The sequence below is a fragment of the Mya arenaria genome, chromosome 5 (genome assembly GCF_026914265.1).
Source record: "Mya arenaria isolate MELC-2E11 chromosome 5, ASM2691426v1".
Lineage (NCBI taxonomy): Eukaryota > Metazoa > Mollusca > Bivalvia > Myida > Myidae > Mya > Mya arenaria.
In genome coordinates this window covers 79,719,886-79,742,843 of record NC_069126.1, presented here as the reverse complement: position 1 = coordinate 79,742,843, position 22,958 = coordinate 79,719,886, and the positions used below count along the sequence as shown (strand labels likewise).

General features: G+C 33.8%; 1 protein-coding gene across 3 annotated transcripts; it reads left to right on the top strand.

The window, feature by feature from the left end:
* Nucleotides 1–84: 84 nt before the first annotated feature.
* On the top strand, nucleotides 85–22,762 carry LOC128236144 (nephrin-like). Of its 3 annotated transcripts, none has more exons than XM_052951013.1 (14): nucleotides 85–214; nucleotides 2,177–2,234; nucleotides 2,322–2,494; nucleotides 8,326–8,634; nucleotides 8,756–9,022; nucleotides 12,254–12,526; nucleotides 16,664–16,981; nucleotides 17,971–18,279; nucleotides 19,244–19,393; nucleotides 19,527–19,548; nucleotides 20,860–20,948; nucleotides 21,193–21,208; nucleotides 21,653–21,732; nucleotides 22,281–22,762. In XM_052951013.1, the coding sequence occupies exons 1-14, from the start codon at nucleotides 160–162 to the stop codon at nucleotides 22,334–22,336; spliced, it is 2,175 nt and encodes a 724-aa protein (XP_052806973.1). In that variant the 5' UTR covers nucleotides 85–159; the 3' UTR covers nucleotides 22,337–22,762. The 3 variants fall into 3 exon arrangements, with proteins under 3 accessions (XP_052806973.1, XP_052806972.1, XP_052806971.1); XM_052951012.1 differs by having other exon boundaries at nucleotides 2,319–2,494; XM_052951011.1 differs by having other exon boundaries at nucleotides 2,177–2,494.
* Nucleotides 22,763–22,958: the final 196 nt, after the last annotated feature.

Below are 22,958 nucleotides of genomic sequence, written 5' to 3'. Positions count from 1 at the left end.
CATCTGAATCATCTAGTTTAAACTTCCTTAATGTGCGTTTATAAACTTCCTTTAAACAGATAAAATCTGCTATTGATAAATATGTGTGTTACTGTATGCACATGACGTATAATTTATTTAGGCCATTCAGTGATATGGATATCTTCATTTAGTTAAGGGATGACTTACAAAACATCGCTTTTGACCTATGTATTGATCTCCGTACATTTTGGGGGTAAGTTCTACATTTAAGAATTCTTTGTAAGACGCACTAATTCGCATGTTCTAAAAATGGTTATGATGCTTTGCGTGCAAAAGCGGTAATCTCATGTACGTTTGTATTATATGGTTTATCACGATAGTGTTATCAATGTTTACATTTCGCTAGCTCGTCAATAGGATTTCCTACATGTTAATGCCGTGTTTTTCATGTACATATAAACCAGCACCAGATATGCGGGGCATATATGAGATGTACATCGGAATACATTCAACCCTTAATTTAGGTGAATGGATTTTATCAATCCAATAAAAGTAACGAATTATATTAAAAATAATGTTAAAATTCATGTAACTGATCAATGAGTCTATAATTTAGTGTGTCTATTAAAACGGTTCAATGTTTTTTACCAATTGATAGCTGGGAGACAACATACTGTTTATAATCATGGGCTTTGAGTATTAATACAATCAGATGAATGACCATGCAATTTGATATAAGTTTGTGGTGCCTTTTATTTTACTGTCATCATTTTATGTATTATATACTTACCCTATTGAAAATACACTTACATTTTACGCCTTTTAAGTTATTGAATTCCTTATGTTATAACACATATCGTAGGTTGTTTTTCTAGATAAACGTATCTTGTAGCAAATGTCTTAATCATAACAACTTAAGCGTTCTAAAGTAAATAATAATCTTGAAATAAGACTAAGAAATGTTGCTTAAGGGTCTATCAGCTCAGTACATTTCACTAATAAAGAACAAAAGTCATATACCTCTGTTTGTCATATGTCATTTATGTTACTTAAAAGAATGTCAGGTAATATTAACTGGATCGCATATATGATTGCTTTGAGTTTTAATTTGCTTAATGAAAATAGTTATAGACACAAACAAATAAAACCACTTTGGCAAAATATATTTGTGCATAGAAAGAAAATGTTTGTATAAATAATAACGACCTTTCTTCATTGTGGGAGCAACAGGAAATGCTCCTTTATTACTTATCATGTAGCTATAATAGATAAATCATTGTTTTATTCAGCATTGTCAGACTAGGCGCTTCGAAACTATTACTATGGCATTTTGGAAGTATAACGTTGCACAGAAATGCCATACTCAATGATAGCCCTTGTTTATTGTTGACAGTGCAAATCATTCGAACCAACAATCGTTACTTCTTTAAGTAAATGAAACATTGTCAAGAAAAATACTACATCCTGCTTTCTACAGAAGGATACATGACTTATACATTTAGTCCATAATTCATCTCCTATATTTTGCTGTAATATCTCTTTGAAGTATCTTAATACAATTTATAGTTCATCACGATAAAACATATTTTCATATTGCATGTTTGTAAAGTTGTACTAAACTGCATTAAAGATACCATTTGTCAAATAAATTATCATCTGGTTGCTATTGGACACATTGTGTGTTCTTAACAAAACATGTCAAAGTTGAAGAATGAAAAATGTCTTTTAATAAAAGTTGCTAGTTGCTGTACAACCCGACTAATATTCCCTCTCTTATGAGAAATCTCTGTCACGTTTGATAGGGTCAAATGTCTTTATGTCTCTTTTCATGCAGTGAAAGTTTTTTTAATGACTTACTGATTTAAAGATTTAAAGCTCAGTTTATGCCCTCCGCATTTCAGAAACCGATAGTCAAGTCAAGGTTATTAAGTTATTTACTGCCAGGGGTCCATAATACAGAACATATTTACATCAATATCATTCAAAAATACCATTGTCATTTCAATGACTATTTTACAATATTAACAATATTATAGACACCTAGCAACAGTTAGTTAATTTTCATAATTGCATGATAAAATTGACATGTCTTTAATTAAGTGATAAATGTAAAGTATTATGTACTCTATTCTAAATAAAATTAAACTTGCCAAATTGAGCAGAATTGCTTAAACGTGTTTTACGATCATTAATTAATATAGCTCGATCCTTTCAGTTCATTCTCAAGAATGCGAAAGACTTGTTTCACTACCAGCCTCACAACCCATATTAAGGTACGATTTTGACTATTCAGAAGAGGGAACTGTTCAATTATTGAACCCTAACATCAATCCAATATTCCAAGTATCGTGCTTTAGTAGAACATGCTCCAGTGCCGACTACTTGAACTGCAGCCTGGCCTCTACCGGCAACATAGCCACTGGCAAGATTTACATCCAGCTCGACAGTTTCAGCAACGGGCAGCAAGGAACATATACGTTTATGGCTCCTGGAGGCGCCAAAGTGTTGAAATGCATCACCTTGTATTTGATAGGTGGGTGTTACACTTTAGTTTAAAGAACTTTGTTTGTTCAGTCCATATTTGAAGGGTTTTAACAGAAATTACTTCAGTAATGTAATAGTATGTTTATAATGATCATCAATTACCATACTCAGGTCGTCCGGTTAGCGCAGTGGTTAGCGCACCCGCTTCTCACCAAAGCTACCCGGGTTCGATTCCTGGTCTGAGCGCTTGCGAGTTTGGTTAGTGGTCACCAAGCCGGACCAGTGGGTTTTCCCCGGGCACTCCGGTTTTCCCAACAACACACAATCACACTCTCGAGCAACATCGTGCCAATGAGAGTGACTTAGTATAATAAGTTCAACTTATCATATATTTCTTCACAATCTTTGTAAAATATATATTGTTTAAATTAATTACCATAACCAATGAACAATTTATGTTTTTAGCAATATCAAATCATAAAAATATATAGCGCACATGGTGCGCAAAGCCACCTTTTGAATGAACGATCGTCCAATGAAACAAAAACTTTTTAACATCCGTTTAATTTTAGTAGTAGTAGTAGTAGTAGTAGTAGTAGTAGTAGTAGTAGTAGTAGTAGTAGGAGTAGTAGTAGTAGTAGTAGTAGTAGAAGTAGTAGTGGTAGTAGGTTTGCCGGCGTGGTGGATACCTATTTTTATTTTGGCATCACTAAATCCTCCAATGGGAACCAGAAAAGCTTATCATTCCTTGCTCATATAAGCACGGTGGAGAACCCACGTGACTTATTTGGTAAAGTGCACGGCAACAAATGTCAACAAGTCTCGATTCAGGTAAGGTTTTTAAAGATAACTTTCTTAATATTTGAAGATTTATTGTGAAATAAAGACCACAAACCCCACATTTAAGAACTCTATCCACGGTAATAAAGAACTTTCTCTAATATTCTAAAGTTTTCCTGAAAATCTTGACCAACTGATTTCTCAGAGTTGAAATCTAAGGCAAAGTTCACGGCTTTTGATAAATCTATCGCTTTACTTCATGTTAGCCGTAAATAATTCATACACAAATCTTATTTTAAGCAAATTTTATGTATTTTAAAGTTTTCAGCGTGTATTGTTGAACTTCTTATAGTTATTTCAAAGGTAAAAATGAACTAAAACCAAATTGATAAAGTACACGGACATTTTAGGATGATAAAGTACACGGTCATTTTAGTTTATGTTTGAAAGTAGAGTGCGGTTTACAAACTAATAGTTATATAAGCATTTTCTATTCTTGAAGTCAGAATGTATAGTGTTTAGTTTTTATTTAAGTTGTATCAATAAATTTTGCATTATAACGCACACCTAAATAACTAAATATTTAGCAATCATATTTAATGAGGAGTTGAAAGATAGTATATGGGATAATTTAAGAGAAAGTCTACCATTATAAGTTCGATTACTTTTAAATATGTAGATCAATACAGAATCATACATACATTTCTTCAAAAAATCAGATAGTTTTACTTATAAATTATAATCTGGACTGACGGCGAATAAAACATCTCTGTAGTTAGCGGCCCGTTTGTGGTGATTATAAATTTCATGAATGTTCCTATTTTGATGTGATATAAAACAATAAAATAGGCACATCACAATTAGTTTATATAGTTCCACATTTAAAGCATATTGTTCATACCTTTCAGGTAACGCTGAATCTTTTATTTGGTTCAGTCTGAGTGACAAATATTATCTGATCTACATCAGTAAAACTGCGGTCGTTCGAACAATACAGACAGGAACTCATTGTAAAGATGGAGACTCGGAGTTAGATGGGAAAACAGCAAGGAGGAATTATTACCAACTTACAGGCTAGGACTAAGACTTGGCATCTAGATAAGAGCTGAGCATGGAACATTAGATTGTTCAAGACTAAAGGCTGGAATGTGATTACAAAATAATTGTGTTTCAAAGCTTGCTGAATTATATAAGATACATGCAGTTAAGAGTTTATAGGGCATCAATGGGAAAAGGACAACAATGCATCGCTAAACCTTGTGAAAATGTTTTATGCTCAATCCGTTTTCATACTAATTTTACACAGCATTTTTTCAGCACTGTAAGACGAACGAACATTTTGAAAGAGCACCATTTGGTAACAGTACGTATTGCTATTTATCTTAATAAAATGTTAAACTCATCAAAACGTTATTTTAACTCGGCAACATACTGGAATGCACTTCTAACTAGACCATTGTGATCTTTCAATGTGTCCTGATTAGGTATGTTTCGCCTTAACGTGCCTGCTGAGTCCAGATTTGAACTTGAATGCTGAGCGACACTGTAGACATTTGTGACGTGTCATTCCCCTGTGTCTAGAAGAAATCTGGTCACTGAGATTGGTCGTGTCACCCAATTTAAACCCACACACATCACAGGTTAGCTTCAATTGGCCGCTTTCACGTCTTTCGTGTATCTTCAAGTCTTGCAAGGGCAGTTTTGCCATACTATTTCCAAACGAGCAACTTTGTCTCGCCGTGATTGTTGCACCTATAAAAAAGACATGTACTGTCCCAAGTTAGCGATAAATGCTGGCAATGTCAGTACTTGAATATAATTTATAAAAAACACACTATATTACTGCCACGCAATGAGTGTTTGATCGTGTAATCAGCATCATAAATCTAAACGACCCTGTCCACTGAAACACGGACCACATTATTATGTGAAAAACGCAACCCCTATAAAACGTTGAAAACATAGTCAGACGACGGCAAATCTTAACCTCTACACGAGGGGAGTTATAATAAAAGTATAACTGTTAGTACATTCTTATTTCTCTGCGAAAAAATAATGCTAAAAACTAACCTGTGTCTGTGCAAACACTTTCCCGCAAAAACGATGGCAATTGACCAGAATGCCTTCTATCGTGGTCTACTTGATGTTGTGTTTTTTTAGTTTGAAATGCCATTGTGTATTCTTTGCATAAAGTCGGAGTCTTCATATTCTGAAATGAAACAAATGTCACAAAAACATAAGTCTATCAAATCAGCTAGCAATCGAAGACATTAAAAGTACAAGAACACTTTTCTTTCTCAAGATTGACAAAATGAAGAGTTATTAAGCAGTTATGTGTTACTGTTGACCACGTATAATGAATACAAACACGTTTTACATATACGATACGAAAAAGAAGTGGAACACCCTTAACAAAAAATTTCAAGCCCTTTATATGTCAATTGCGAATATATTGTTAAAATACGGGACTGAATTTTAGTGTGATAACACATGTTTCCATGATTCATGAAAATGAGCCCATCATTTAGGCGACTCTGTCGGTCTAACTGTTAAAACGCGTTCATTCTTCCATTGCCACTCCATTACAATGCGTCTTTTTAAACATGGAGCAACGTTCAGTAATGAATTTGAAGAATAGAAATAATAAATAAATAAATTTAAAATAACTCGTTTTAGCACCAGTCAGTGAAATAGTGAGCTTATACACTGAAGGTTGTAAACGACCGTGTACTTTATCAAACCTAGAATTTCCGTGTACTTTATCAATTTGGTTTTAGTTCATTTTCGCCTTTGAAATAACTATAAGAAGTTCAACAATACACGCTGAAAACTTTAAAATACATAAAATTTGCTTAAAATAAGATTTGTGTATGAATTATTTACGGCTAACATGAAGTAAAGCTATAGATTTGTCAAAAGCTGTGTACTTTGCCATAGATTTCAACTCTGAGAAATCAGTTGGTCAAGATTTTCAGGAAAACTTTAGAATATTAGAGAAAGTTCTTTATTAACGTGGATAATAGTTCTTAAATGCGGGGTTTATGGTCTTTATTTCACAAAAAATCTCCAAATATTAAGAAAGTTATCTTTAAAAACCTTACCTGAATCGAGACTTGTTGACATTTGTCGCCGTGCACTTTACCAAATAAGTCACGTGGGTTCTCCACCGTGATAAGGTTCATGCAGGCCCGTTAGCAAATTGTACATGTTTTGGATGTGGTCTGACATCCTTTCTTTGATGAATATTAATACGGAAACACCCGAGTTATGTACATTTTTCGATCGGCACTTTCCATACACGGATATTTTGGTAATACGTTCAAAAATGTTTTGTAATCAAAGTATGTTTCATTACGTGTAGCAAACTGGGTATTGTCATTTAAGCTATTATTGATTATGGCAAATAAAAAAAAACGTTTAAAACTAAATATGTAAGGAAAAAGATTAAGATTTATATTTATCTGAATGTCATGCTACAATAAAGTTGATGGAAATTTGAAGTTAAAATTGGACGCCAATTTTATTCTTTTGGAAACAGAGCAATTGATTTTGGTTATGTCTTGTAAAGATGATTTTAACTGAGATGTATGAATTATTTTTTTATTGAATAATTCATATTTGATCATTATTCACTATCAACTTCATGTTTTATTGGTCTTCGCGTTCCAACGGAGAACCTGGTAGCAAGGTACGGGGTTTCCCCGATTGCGAACCAATAACAATATCATACCAGGAGCATTTGTAACATTTGCAGATGATTCGGAAGGTAAAAATTGTAGTGGTGCGAAGTCTACAATATCTGTTTTCCCACACGCTTCTGTTCCACTGTAAATTCAATCATTTTATCATTAAAATTATGTTAAGCTGTTTAAAACGTTTTACCTGATCGGTAATTGAAATAATTATACATGTGATGCCGATTGGTGCTGCCATTTTTTATATTCTGAACGATCTGCATTATGAGCCTTAACGCACAAAAAAACTATACAGTACTTTGTCTATACTGTCTTAATCTGTAAGTCACAATACTGGACTTATAGAAGGTTTAAATGAATTAGTAAATGGAAATAGAAATACGTGATACTTTAATAGCTAAGACTGAGATAACATAAACATGACTTATTTTTAGGATCTCGTTAAAACGACTTACGTATTTCGTTAAAAGGTCTTACCGATCTCGTCAAAATAACTTACCAACTCCTTAAACTTACTTGTACATTGAATTTAAGGGATTTAATAGTTGTATTTTGTTGTAAGTATTGTGTGGTTTGTGAAATTACTGACAGGAATCCTTTACCGCTCCGTGTTCCCAATCACCACCCCCTCCACACATAATATACAGTACTCAAAATGAGTAAGACCCATTTTCCCGACAAAAAAAAAAGTTAAATGGTAAATCTGTGAGAGTGCAGCTTTAAGCCATACATTACCTTTATATCCAATTGTATTTTTGTGCATTCAATTCTAGTACTACTGTTGTTAGTAATAATTATTGTTCTGTAAAATCAGTATGTGATTTATCTTTTATTTTTCTGTTTGTTTCTTACTCTTCTAATGCATTTGTAGTCTTTAACATATGCATATTAGTTTTATTCAATGTATACCCTGTTTATGTAAATGTTTGTTTACATATTATATAAATTGTCAATTGCAGCAGAACTTCTTGTTATTTTAAATGAGGTTAAAGACTTCATTTAAGGTATTCGTTCATGTTTTTGTAAAAATGCACTTTTTGTATTACAAAAGAAGTGTAGCAAATTATTAAGAGCGTACAAACTAAGAAACCAAAAGCTGAAACCCTTCAGCGATTGTTGACATTTGCTCAAATACCGTCTTTGAAGACCTCAATGTTCATTAGCATTAATAACGCTAACGGTCACTTCCTTACGGCTTTCTTGTTGCGTGATTGGTTGATCCAAATATATCTGTTTACAATTATTCACTAAGTAGTCATTGTGTATGATATTATATTAACTGGTAGAAAGACTTATTAACCGATGATCAGCTAGGTAACACATGTTTTTGAAAGTTCCATTGTACTTCTCCTTGTGTTACTTTGTTACACTGACAATCTAATCAATCATTAGAATGTCTTCTAAGGAACACCAAACTATCCCGGTATCAGCGCGAACAGGGTACCCCATACGGGTCAAACCGTGACATTAACATGTCAGTGTATATCTACAACCGATCCCTCGGGACACGGCTTGGCTATGACTTTTGCATGGACAAAAGATGGCGTTACGTTGACATCAGGAGGGAGATTCACCTTACTTGCACATACCCCCGCTGCGTTGACCATCACCAATGTCCAACGTAACGATGAGCTGTCACAGTTCACCTGTACGGCTTCGGAAGAAATGGGTCTGACATCGAACAGCAGTGCGGCTTTCAAGATCAGCATTTATTGTAAGATTTTGATAAAACACTTGTGTTTCAATTTTTGTAATTAACAATGATCACAATGCAAGACGTGTAAACGAATTATTCATTTTGATTTTTAGTCAAATTCGCATACACTAAAATTCAGACGGCCCCGACAGTATCGCCTTCAACAGGACCAGTGTTACCCAGATCCTTGATGAAGGAGACAGATTTTTCCCGGTCGAGTGTCTGGCAGACTGCAAGCCTTCCTGCACCTTCAGATGGACGAAAGGTCAAATTCCTGTGAGCAACTCTGCGGTCCTGGACCTCGGTATAGCTGGTAGCGATGATTTGGGACAATACACATGTACTTCTGAACATTCCAATTACACGACGTTTACTGGAACTAAAAACTACTCAGTCATTCTCATACGTAAGTTGTCTTCTAATATAAAATGAGTATTGTATGTATTTGTGTGGTCTATAGCATTTTAGTCATGAGATATAATAAACATAACTATTTTTAAAACAGGGACAAAATGTGTTTTGAAACTGTGGCCTATTCTGGTAAAAATGTACACGTATTGTTAAATATTTCGACTACTCAGCGTACACGTACTCCATGACCTACAGAGTCATTGTCATTAATTTTGTAAGAGCTTGTTTGTATTTATTATTCCACGGTATTCATATTTCTTACAAAATAATGTCAAATTAATTTGGCCTGTAATTGCCTGTTTTGTTCTCGGGGAGGCAACTTTGTTAGTATATATTTCAATGATTATAAGATCGTCGTCAATCGGGAACTATTTGACGTTCACTACAAAATACTTTACGCCATGACTTTGGCGCCAAAAACATTTTTTTTAGCTAAATTTGGTGGAATCTGTTAACTTTTGACTCTAAATAGTGAGCAGTAAATTAAATAGTGCTCGGCATTTTCTTCAGCATTACAGTGACCACAAAACAGACAATTTTAGGTGTTTATTTAACAAGTCTAAATAAATATCATTCCAGTTATTTCCTTAACGTGCATGATAAGCCGACCAACGGCGTTCTCCAAAGACAAATAAGGATAGAAAATATAGTCCTTTGAACCTTTGTTGTCAATTTCGCTCGAAAGACGAGAGTGAAGGCGAGTGTCTTGTGTCTACACCGAGTTTATTCCACAATGAAACGTCATAGGGAATTATTGAACGATTGTAGAAATCTAATCGCATATTAAGAGCTACTCGATTTGCACTGTTTCGTACATTATAAGGGTTAGAATCATTTACAGTCACCGGTAGTATGAGTAGGATGGTAGATTCCCATAATCATATTGATATTCAGTTATCACATACTACTGAAGCATATTCGAGTATTGGTCTCAAGTAGATGAGGTCAATTTGATTGAAAGTTTTTCAACGAAGTTTAAATTTAAGAGATTGCATTGAACCAAGAACCTTCCTTGTAAAAGTAAAATTGTGTTCATTCTGTTGATCGCATGTTCCATCAGAACTTAGAGTGACACCAAAGTGTGTGTGTGTGTGTGTGTGTGTGTGTGTGTGCGTGTGTGCGCGTGTGTGTGTGTGTGTGTGTGTGTGTGTGAAAATGAGTAAGTACCGTTGAATAAAATACGCGATTTGGGTGCAGTTTATTTGACATTGCACAGAATATTGATTGAGTTCTTTATGGATTGAATTGAATAAGCCCTTGTTTTGACCAGTCAGAAATGGTTTGCATGTCAGCATTTAGAGTTCTCCATGTTGTCTTTGCTAGATGACGGGACAGCAAAGGAACTGTCATCAGTGAATCATGATTGTAATTAAAAAGTCTAGAGGGCCCTCTAGACAGAGCCCTGCTGTACACCAACTGAAAAAAGGATGTGCCAATGAACACTGACTGACTTCGAGTTTGTAAGAACAGAGATATCCAGTTGATTACATTAATAATAATCATAAGTGGGCGTCCGTTCGTGATGGCCTCCATTTGCTCGATACAGCTGATAACTATGCCACGAGAATCGTTCTACAGCAAAACAAACACTCTCCATCCTGACACCCATGGTTTGTCAACAGTTTCTGCTCGCTTAAGCTCGCGCAATAGTGTCAAATTGTCTAAAATGAGAACTTGGTTAACGATCGTCTTCCTGTTGTCATTTACATGCTGACAAACTTTCTTAACTTTACTTTTACTGTTCACTGACTGTTAATTCTCTGCCTAAATGTACCTTTTCGAAGGCATTTGTCTACGTGTTCGTGTGACAAGTTCGTGCTAACATGGTTACATGCGTCAATGTTTTTCTCGATGTGTTTATCAAAAGCTCCAGTATCTCAGGGAATACCACAAATGGCAATACACATGTGGCTGCCATATTGTGCAAGTTCATATGTATAAAGATCAGCTGTTAGATTCTTTGTTTAAATTGACATTTTCTTGTTAAAGTGTACTGATTCTTTTATTTAGCGTTTTTGCTATTGTTGATGGTGGATGTAATTTCCTTTCTATTTTCGGACACGCCTTTGCTTAAATTCCCCTTTAATGTCTTTGACAGTAAATAGAGCTAAGAAAACACACAATACCTTTAATCACCAGCTGTGAGTTGTTTCTTATTTGTTGGCGTCAGTATCACTTTCCTCAGTTTCTTATTGTCTGTTTCTTTATAGATGGTTTTAGCCAAGGGGAGGGTTACCATACATAGGGACAGGTAAGCAGGTACATAAATAAAAAGGTCCAAAGGTCACTCTGTTGAGGAAACAATTGGTTGTTAGTGACTTAATATCTGTTTTATACATTAAAATCTCTTTCTAATCAAAGGTATCCAGGATCAATTAACTAATGGAGAAAAAATACATTTTGCATACAGTTTTTAATTTTTCCGACATTTTGCTTAGTTCCGCGCACATCAGCACTCGGGCCGGTTTTTCCATCCGTCCCGCATAAATGTGAACGATACTTAAGGTATTCAAGATTAATTTAGACAACGTCCAAATGGAGTATTCATTACTCATAATGTTGCTCCGTATAAGCATACGTTTGGTCATATTCTAAAACAGAAGTAATTGTATAGATCAATCGCTCAGGAGCAATCAGTAAATATATCCAAACTTTATTGACCTATTGACGAATATATTTATGTTAAATTAGTTTCTGTTTTTTGTTAAGCCAGAAGCTCGCACCAAATTGACTAATGATAGTTGATACAAATTTGACATTTGAACTGAGCGACAGATGAGAGTAAAATCATCTAATTTTACCAACATACATGAATAAACATAAGATTACAACGGTTTAGTCGATGGCTGCCTATGTATCCTCTTTTACAAAGTTATGAACAAGATGATAACACAATTATCACTAGTCTTAAGTTTTATGTGTACTGTTTTAAACAATAAACGCTAACGTCACCTGACGTCATTAAGGTGCTCTGGCTTGACCTCTACCCTTTCGTGTTTGAAATTCAATTACTTGCAAGAATATCAGTTCATAGAAATAAAGTTGCACTTACAGAAAGATCTTTCTGTAGCATAACAAAACGCCACTACAATCGTAAATACTTCTTTCTGACGAAGCTCCAGCAGCACGTAGTGTCCAACCGTTTCCTCCATCGGCAACAAACTATCACTCTGCACAGACGGAAGCTGCAACATTCCAACATAAACAATCATATTTTTATTTACAGATGGTCCTGACAAGGTGCCCCTATCGCCTCCTTCAACCACGTATACGGAGATGGAAAGTGCCATTCTGGCAAACATTTCCTGCTCTGCAGTTTGTTACCCGGAATGTTTTTACACTTGGTCCAAGGTTGGAACAGCCGGTACAGTGCAGAACAATGCCGTTTTAAGTCTTGGACAACTAACGTGGCAAAAATCAGGATCGTACATATGTTCTGCTACAAATCCGAGGACATCCTCAACACGAAATGGTCCTACAGTAATTGTTGAGGTCCAATGTAAGTCGAATAATTTAATACATTTATATCACATTGAATTTACGTTTACACATTTCAATACCAAATTTTGACTTGTTTCCTTGTTTACTATAAATCTAAGAAGGAAAATTTGGACTATGTTTCCTCAAAAATGTGCTTTTAAATGACTTTCTTTGTAATTCTGGAAACGGTTATGCATTCAAAGCGAAAAACATAATTCAGTTATAACAGACCTTCATTACAATTACGTGAGTTTTTATGTCTTACTTTCTTATGCGAAAACCGAATGTTTTACAACACATTCCCAGGGTGATACTTATGAGAATTGGGAGTCTGTATGATTATATTATTGAATGGTTATGATTACATATTCACAAAAATGCCCTTTAAAGATTTTTATAACATGTGTACAATTTCTTCAATTTTTGGTCCCCCTCCTCCCCACACACACGGGGAGAAATGTGTATGGCATGTTAAGATGTAACCGGGATAACTATGCAAACATGTGTTGTCCACTAGCAATATTGCTATTAGAACCGTTAATATAGTCATTAAGATTATTTAACTGATGTTGGTTTAAATTATATTTCTTTATTTACTTTAAACTTGCCATATTTAAAGTTATTTGTACAAATTCATATTCCCATCTCGTCCATGCCAAAGTGGTATCAATATATTTTTAGATTTTTATCTAAAATATGGTTATTATCACTGGTGAAACAACTTTTGAATCTATAGATCAATATAACATCATTATATTTTAGAATTCACGCTCTTCATTGAAACTATTTTATACAGGTTGTTCGTTAAATGGAAACTTACGAAAGAACATTAATGGTCTTTTATTTTGAACCCGGCCCTATTTTCATTAACCATCGGTTCTAACTTTATACTCATCTTTCAAAATCTAAATAACACAATATATGCGATTTAGTTAATGGGATCACATAATTAGACGTCAAGTCAACGCAAAGAATAATATTGCCATTGATGCTCCAAATTATTTGCACTTCCATAAAAAGTTCAAGTTCTGATCCATTCGTTGAAAAGAGGCATACGGGATCAGTGTGATAAAGAGTAAGGTGTTTGAACTTTGCATTAGTCGAACATGTTTTATTATTTATCAATATTTTGAATGTATACACACCTTTCGTCCCTTTATTGTAAACAAAACTTTTAATTTATAATAAAGGGAGGTCATTTGATAACATAAACACACAGCGTTATGGTTCTTGCTCTACACGCAAGTTCACATTGTCATTATAATTAATCTTTCTTAATTTCTATTCAATTATTTTCAAAAGACCAAACAGAAGACGTTTCCAAAAAAAATATTGACGTTGAAGTGAAATAAACTATTATTAAAAAAGCGTATCATTACTGTACGCAAACTATATATGTTTGATGTTAATATCAGTATTGGTTTGAAAATATTAAAAACCCCAATGTGGTGTAACAGGTAACAAGAATGACCTAAAGACAAAGTGATTTTCATCTGAGTATTGTCGAATGCAAAGTTAATTTTTTTTACTGAACAACTAAATGGTTTGTAACACAAGTAAGTTGACGATTGCATTATTAAGTTCGTGCAAATTTCTTACTTGAAAGGTCGAAAGTGTCAGCAAAACAAACGTGGTGATTATTTTTTTTTAACATAAAAAAGTGTTACGTCCTGTATAACTTGTTACGATTGCAGAAACCGCCACAAATCGGAATTAACAGTGATAACTGTTTTGTGCTATCAAGAAGAGTAAAAAACGGCATAATTATCCACAAACAGTGCCCGATGTATAAATTGACGCATTAAAAAATCACTATAGGATGGAACAAAAATCCGTCAAATAGTCTATTGTTTTCGTGGACTGCGTTACTTACAAGTGGTAACTTAACCAAAACAAAACACGGTATCCACATGCTTACATTTTCACCGTATTCAAACACAGTCTTTTTGAAGCCTTAAACTGTTTCAATGCAACATTTCTTTTTATTTCTTCATGAATAATACTAATAAACTTGACTGTTTATACACAACGCTTCCAACATCCAATTAGATTCTTCGTCGGTTCATTTGTTCTTCAGACTATGGACTTCTTTTTATATTTTGACCAATGCCCAAATTTAGATTGATGAACAATTGTCTCCACTTTTCTATGTCCTCCATAATCACTGTCAAATGATTACTCATATACCTGTTCTTTGCCATTTTTTACGTTCTCATTCATTCTATGTCAGTGTAGTGGTCGTATAGTTGTAGATATTTCATATTCTAGTGATGCAACATGACAAAGCCCGTAGTAATACACATGGTATGGTGATATATCAAATAATCTATCAATTTTCCAGTGTAGTCCCAACTACCGTTCCCTTATGCACTATGATATTCAAAGTATTCTACCACAATTGGATTTATTGACTTAGTACTGAACTTTGTTCGTTATCCTTATATTTTCTGAAACCTGGTTTGCGGATGCAAACATATACGACCAAATTATAATCACTGGCTTTTCAGGACCAGTTCGTCGTGATCGGCAAGGAGATTGATATGGTGGTGTTGCCGCTTATATCATAAACGGTATCCACTTTAAAAGACGAAATGATTAGGAGATAAATGCGTTTGAGTGGTCCTGGTCAGAAATGAAGATACGCACATCTGAACGTGTATTTTATCGTCCTCCTAACTCTGGTATTAACTTTTATAGCCTCCTCGAAGATTCTATGGGTTTTGCGAAGGAAAGTGGTGTAATTATAACAGGTGATTTCAATCTAAACAGTGGTCTGTTATCGATCTCTTATTTGTTTCCAACTCAAACTCCTTAGTCCATATTTGAGTCGAGAGCCGTTCCTAGATCAAAACATTTGTTTTCATTGCCCTATTTTTGGAATTTTAAGATACCATAAACCGGTAAAAAAGGTCACCCGGCGTAGAATATGGTCTCTGGAGGTTATTTATTTTCCTTTTATTAGGCCAATCTTGGAGTATGCGGAAGTCATCTGTTGAAATTGTCCTTAGTATGAAAATATATAATTCAAAACTAATGCGAAAGCATTGTTTCTGGTTATACCCAGGTTGTTTCTCTGCGACTGCTTCACATTGAATCTTGCTTTAAGATCTTAGAAACAAGTTGCGGTCACTCTCCTGACTATTTTTACAAATTTGGTTTCTCAGACTCAGGCCTCAACAAGATCACTTCTAACCCGATATCTCTAGCCTTCGTACACACACGTAACTATATATCAATTCATTTGTTCCTTCGACAATCTCAACATGGAATATTCTCCCAGTTGAAGCACATACCATGAACACTGTTTTTGGTTTTAATGCTAACTTGAACCATCACCTTTTTGTTAAAATATTATTTCCTCATCCCTCCGCTGGAGTGGTATTCAGAAGACATCGTACCATTTTCTTCTGATCTGTCCTCTGTTAACTGATCAACGGAAATTTATGCTCAAAGCTTTGAGAGACGTTACGCCCTGGCAGAAGAGCAACATAAGACGTTGTTTGATGATGTTCACCTCATTATTCGAATGTCAAAAAGAGTTGATAGCCAGTGAACAGCCACACCCATCAACTTATAACTAACACCACCCTGATTTGTCTTCTTTCTAGATTATGGCACTGTATAATTTCATTCTTCTTCTATCTTCCTCTTTAACTTTCTCATTCTGTTTTCAAACAGAATCAAAGACTCTTGTATTCGATTTATGAAAACAAAACTATTACTTTAACATTTTTAAGAACACAAGATTGTTCTTTTTTTAATTTCATTGTATTTAATAAAGCAAAATCAATTTTTACAAATATTAATAACTTAAATACCACTACTTTAATAATATTAACAATATCAACCTCAGTATGTATTCTGCACAGTGAGCTGTACAAATGCCCGTCACTGACTATGTACATTTTAAGAAAAAAATATACTTCGTTTTAATCATTTTCTCTAGAGTGTACATGTGCTTAGGTTTGTCTTTATGCTAGGTATTTATACTCTGATGAATAAAATAAATTTAAAATTTAAGTATATTTTTTATTATCGTATACACACGTTCGATCGAATATTTGAATATTCGTTTGCATCCCTAGTTTAATTTGAATTGCAGTCATTGGTAAAAGTAGCTTGTGTCTGGTACACGAAAATGTTCTCTTTTTTTCAGATTCCGCAAGGCGAATACCTGGAGAAGAGGTACAGCTTATCTTCAACACCCGCAAACATAACAATGCAACCTTGGTGTACAAAATAGTCGCATACCCCGTGCCCAAACCATCACAGTTCGTTTGGAAGCGGTGTATGAATATCAGTTCATGTGAACCTTTGCCGCCTGACTTGGACAAATTCGAAATTGACACAGAAGGTCTATCAAGTAACTTATCGATTCTGGACGTTCAAAATGAAGATTACAGAATTTACCAATTGTCAGTGTCTAACGGAGTTGGTGATGCGCTAGTGGAATGGTTACATCTTAGACCAATCGGTATGTTACTTTTAGCTTATATATACACATGAAGTTTCCATTTGTGAAACTGTGGTTTGCTAGTTTATATTTACTAGCAACCCACTTTAAACAACAACAATATTTATTTCATATCAGTTTTACAAAAGAAATTTTAATGAATTAATAATGTAAAAAAGAACTAAGAATAAAGGACGATGTCTTAAACCCATAGCATCACAAAAGGTATTCACTATCCTGATGTTTCTAATATCGATACAATTGAATAGACATACAATATTAAACACACTTCATGAGCATTATTGACATCCATCAACACTTACAATTCCCAGTCAAGGTTGAAATGTAATCATCTCATTTTAATTTGATCCAATAACTATTCTAGCATTTGTTAAACTTTTATAAAAACTTCAATTTACCCAAACACCGACGAAGATTAGAGAAGTTAACAATGCCTTAGGTTTCACAAAATTGATGTTTTGGTCATCGATTTAATTGCGGAAGAAATGTCGAAAATCTTGTTTGTGCGAGGCTCTTTATCCAACATTGATTTATTTTGCATGACTGACGATAACTATATTAACTTTAAAACATCTATTTATTTCCATTTAAAACAATTACCTTGGTTATGTTAGGTTTTTATTGAATATTTGTTTTAAATGGCTGATGCTTACTTTACAAATATCATTAATCAATTTCCGTATTCAATTTGTTATAATGCCATCAATATTTTTATATTAACATTTTATAAAGAATATGTGTATTTTCGAATTGCAAGTTTTTTAACGAATTAAAACGGCAAATATGAATGTTGAAGAATTTGGTTGAGTGGTCATCAAAAGCTTTGTAGTAACTAAATAACATGTGTAAATATTGACATGAAATTAATAACTTGTAATGTAAGAAAAACATTAATATATACATATGTAAAGTTTTGCTATGCATGGGGACTGCATTTGGCTAAATATTATTCTCTAAATAATACCACTCTTTATTATCTTTTATTCCAGAATTACCCGATTCGCCAACGGTCTTCCACGTCATTCAAAACACAATAAAGCAAACAACTGCTGTAGTGACCTGGATAACTGGATTTGACGGTGGATCACCTCAAACGTTTCATTTGTCCTATAGAAAACTGGTTGGTGACACAGGTTTTACTACAGCAACAGTACAACACGATGATAAGAAAGTGTTGAATTACACAATTGAACATTTAGAACCTGGAACCAAGTACTTTGTATCACTCTTTGCGGCAAACGAGGAGGGTTCTACTGCATCGATTAATGTAACTTTTCAAACTCTTAAAACTATATCTGGTGAGTTTTGTTCTTGGAATTTTTCGACAGAAATAGCTTGTAGGCTTATAAAATAACACGTTAGTTTTTTATGCTTTTTTTTTTTATCTCGATGTTGTCAAAGGCAGAACGTACTGCATGACCAGATACACAAGGTGAAAAATTAGCTCAGTTTACCATATTAACGTGCAGTAGGGGATTTTAGCCAAACATCAGACCCATGTTCTATACAGGTGTTTTGCTACGATACTGGAACCACTTGTATTTTATGAGGCAATAATTGACCAAACGCAGTTACAATAAAAAGCTAATTATGCAATTCTTTGTGAAATCAAATACCTATTAAAGCAGGTTAAATTAAAACTCTACCGTTTTTAGAGGTAATTGTCTTTAAAAGTATAGATGATAGTTCAGGAATTCTCTGAATCGGGCGCGAATGGCAAAAATGGAATAATTTTTCGGCAATGATTTCTGTCTCTATTATAACATTCGTTTAGTAACTTCGTCTATTCAGTTTGAAATTGACAAGACCTGGAACAAACAAGAGATTCCGCCAAACGCCACAAAACAACAAAGACAGATTACACATGCATAGATACGCGTTTATTTATAACTGCTAGAGTAACCACCCTTGATTAGTCAGTGAGACTGAAGCTCACTGGTTAAATATTTAAATCTTCATACTTTTCCTAATACACGTCTATAATAGCGGTACAAAATACTATTACATAACATGTATGTTAGAGGTTATATCATGCCAGTTAAACATTAAAACATCATACAAGTATATAAAAACATGTATGGGGCATTAATTCGAACTGTCCTTTCTTTTAAAATGATCCATATTTAAGTTATTGTGATGTTTGTTTAAAATCAGAAATATGTCTCATTTATTGTTCCAAATATGTAAGTTTTGAATCATCATAATGGAAAACAAGAATAAAATGAACAGTTTGAATATGAAACTTTTTGTATATACTTTTAGATCACACCGAGACAAGTCCAAATATTGGCCCTGTCATTGGAGGGTCGATTGGTGGAACTATTGGAGCGATCATGGCCATAGTTGTCGTCGTTGTAATTGTCAAACGGAAATACTCACTAAATTGCATATGTTTCCGTACAAAGAAAAGTGGTATGCATTATCAGTGATTTATACATATTACCAGAAAGGAGTAAAGGCAATTGCCACAAAACTATATAATTAAATTACTATTATAGCTGTGTCAAAGATTTTAATGGTCTTCTAGTCATCTTCATTATTTCAGCTGATCCTGCTGAGCAATCCGTGTAAGCAGAGAAAGCTTTTTTTAAACTAGCTTATGAATGTCCTTATATTATATTCTCAAGCATGTATTGACTGTGATTTATTTTGCTTAGTGTTCTTCTTTAACATGCATCGATAGTGCACTGTTTCGCAAACTATTATTCTTCAACATGCATTGACAACAAACTACTTTGCTTTTTGTTTCTCTTCAGTATGTTATGGCAGTGCACTGTTATTTGTAATAAGCTTCTTTTCTTTTGTCAGTATGTATTGACAGTGAACTTCTTTGCAAAATATGTTTCTTAAGCATGCATGGACAGAGAACTACTTTTTTAAAATTTTCTTAATCACCATGTATTGACGGTGTTTTTCTTTAATATGAATTGACTGTGAACTACTTTGCTAACTGCTCTTCTTCAAGATGTTCTGATGGTGCAGTGTTTCGCTAACCATTCTTCTTCAGCATGTACTGACATTGAACTACTTTTCTAAATTTTCTGCACCAGCATATTTCACGGTAAACTTCTTTGCTAACTGTTTCTCTTTAGCATGTATTGATAGTGAGCTACTTTGCTTGCTGTTATTCTCCAGCATGTTTAATAGCGAACTACTTTGCATTTTGTTCTCCTTTCACCTGTATTGACAGTGAACTGCTTTGCTAACTGTTTTTCTTCAGCATGTATTTATTTTGCTAACCTTTCTTCTACAACATGTAAAGACAGTAAACTACTTTGTCAACTGACGTCTTCAGCATGTTTTGACATTAAAATAATTTTCGAGAATTTTTTTTATCAGCCTATTTTCACATTGAACTACTCTGCAACATTCTATTCTTCAACATGAATTGAAAGCGAATAACTGTTCTAAGTGTTCGTGTTTAACATGTTTTGACAGTGAACTACTTTGATAACTGCTATTTTCCAACATCTTTTGACAGTGTCTCTGCTTTGCTAACTGTACTTCTACAGCATGTTTTGTCAGTGAACTTCTTTGCTCTCTTTTGTACGTTGTGCAGCAATTTCACAACCTATTATGCTTTTTTTAATTTGCATTCCTTACATCTGTGAGTATTGTCTTTGTTAAATGTTCCACACGTTCTCAATTTCCTTGTTTTCACATTGGAATTATTATAATTATTTGATTGGTAAATAGTAAGTATCAAAATAAAAAGTGTCTAATCAATAGATAATTAAAATAAATGAGTATCCAACTCGAATTCATATCATTAAGATAAACAATATAATGAATGAACTATTACTTCTACGGATTTCCATCATTAAATTTACGAAGCATAATTGCCATAAGTGGGCACAAGCGTCTTTGTCATTTTATAGGTCTGGCAGACACAACCCCGGATGTAACATAGTCCAGTCGTACGAAGAATTGCCCATGACAATACAAACATCGGATTACGATGCTTTAAGTTAGTACTACAATCTAATATGGCAATTTAATAGTACTCTTGTTTTATATTATATCTCATTGGATTGTTTCTGTCTTGAAAGGAACTGTAATAGTAGCCACATAGTTCGTAACGTAGCGCCAGAAGCCTCTTTACATGGTATTCTAAAATGCAAATTGCAACATATATTTAATTCGCAATTATATTTATGCAATTATTATCAAATATGGCGATTTCATTTGCTTACCATCGTATTTATTTTCAGAAAAAGGCGACAATGGGTAAGATAAAAACATGAAAATAATGCATTGAAACAGTCAGACTTAATAACGTAAATCTAAGTTAAGATGATGGGTATAAAACATAATGCTTAACCTTTAGGAAATTGTTTTTTTAGGGTATAGCATTCACATATTTAGGAATTAATTTATTAGCCATTCGACGCAAATGAGTCAAAAACAATGAAATACATGACTCGCATTTAAATCGTAATATCATGCATGGTGATATGTTGCTGTGCATGTGTTCATTGTTTCCTTCAACACAGTATTCCGATTTGAAGGATTTGCATTCAGTTACGAGGTAGCAGCAAACATGTTTCAGCTTATACAGTGATTAACAGATATAAGATACTCGATTTGCTAAATTGTATTACTCATTTATTTTGGTATGCAAAGCATTGAGACAAATCAATCGTATTGTTGGTACAATGCAGTCAATTTCAGACCCAATAGTTCGCATGTGTACACGACGTTGGATGAGTCAAGTTCAAAGGCACCTGTGAATTACGGAAATGCAACTAAAGGTATATAAGATAAGATAGAAGAAGATAAATTTTATTTCCAATCATGGGTCTTGTTATATGATATGTTAATCACAGTTTACATAATGCGGAAAATAAATTGAAACAAAAAGGTTACATATGTATTAAATGTAAATAAGGCTTCATTTTGAAACATAAATAACATGAGCTTATTTGGAAAATAACTAAACATGTTTCCCATATCCTTTTACGCATTACTAAATGGTGTATTCAATTAAATATAGGAGGTGGTATATTCATGCAAATTTGAGTGATATGTTGATGGTCGTATAACGATCAAGATTATGTTTAAAATCAAGCTGACATAATAATAAGGATAGCATTGAAAACATGTCTTCTACAGACTTAATGAAGACAAAATATTATTCACACAATACTAAGTTTCCAATAAAACATACGTTGAATTTGATAGTATCATATCATTTTGGTTTAAAAATCTAATTACTAATATTTACCATTTAACTTTTACAATTCGTACGAAAAGCCACGTGACGTCGATGTATTTCTGAATTATTTCAATGTCTTTGCAGGGGAACCGGTTTACAACAATACTGTGCAGCAGAATCCGGTGCAAACAGTGCTTTAATATACACAAAGTGGATGATTGAAAGTCTGACACCGTTATACGATGTGAGGATTCGGCTTTTTACTCTCAAATGGATGGATCTTTGATATAATAGGAATTGGAGCCTTACAATATTAATGTATTGTATCTTTGCCAAGAAAATGTACAGAAACATATCAGCATAGTAGTCCGTCTTGTATTAGAACATTCTCAAGTACTTAGTGTTTGTAGAATTCAGAGCCTAACACTTATATCATAAATATGATTGTTATGTTTACAAGTAGTATATCGTTATAGCCTCAATGACAAATCCGGACTTCATAGTATATTATATATTCGATATAAGTTCTCTTTAATTGTTTTTGTCTAAATGTATAGTGCTAAACATAAACTCTTATATAGACATTATCATTGTAGGTAATTGAATTAAAGACCTGTCCAAGTTTCAAAAAACAAATACAGCATGTATGTTTCAATTGCTATCTTGCTGTTTATAGATTTCTAAGATTGTGTTTGATATATAAAGGTTTGTTATGCGAGACATAGGACGTAAATACTCGTGCCTCCAGAGTGTTAATAAATAAACTGTTGACGACAGGTAAACCCAAAAGCTGCCATGAATACTTGCTGCTCAGATGAGCAA

What these genes read in the sequence shown, in the direction of transcription:
- LOC128236144 (XM_052951011.1), top strand. Translation starts at nt 160, where the DNA reads ATGACTTACAAAACATCGCTTTTGACCTATGTATTGATCTCCGTACAT. An exon ending in TTTCCGTACAAAGAAAAGTG is followed by an intron (nt 19,394 to 19,526) that starts GTATGCATTATC and finishes TCATTATTTCAG; the next exon opens with CTGATCCTGCTGAGCAATCC. An exon ending in TTACGGAAATGCAACTAAAG is followed by an intron (nt 21,733 to 22,280) that starts GTATATAAGATA and finishes ATGTCTTTGCAG; the next exon opens with GGGAACCGGTTTACAACAAT.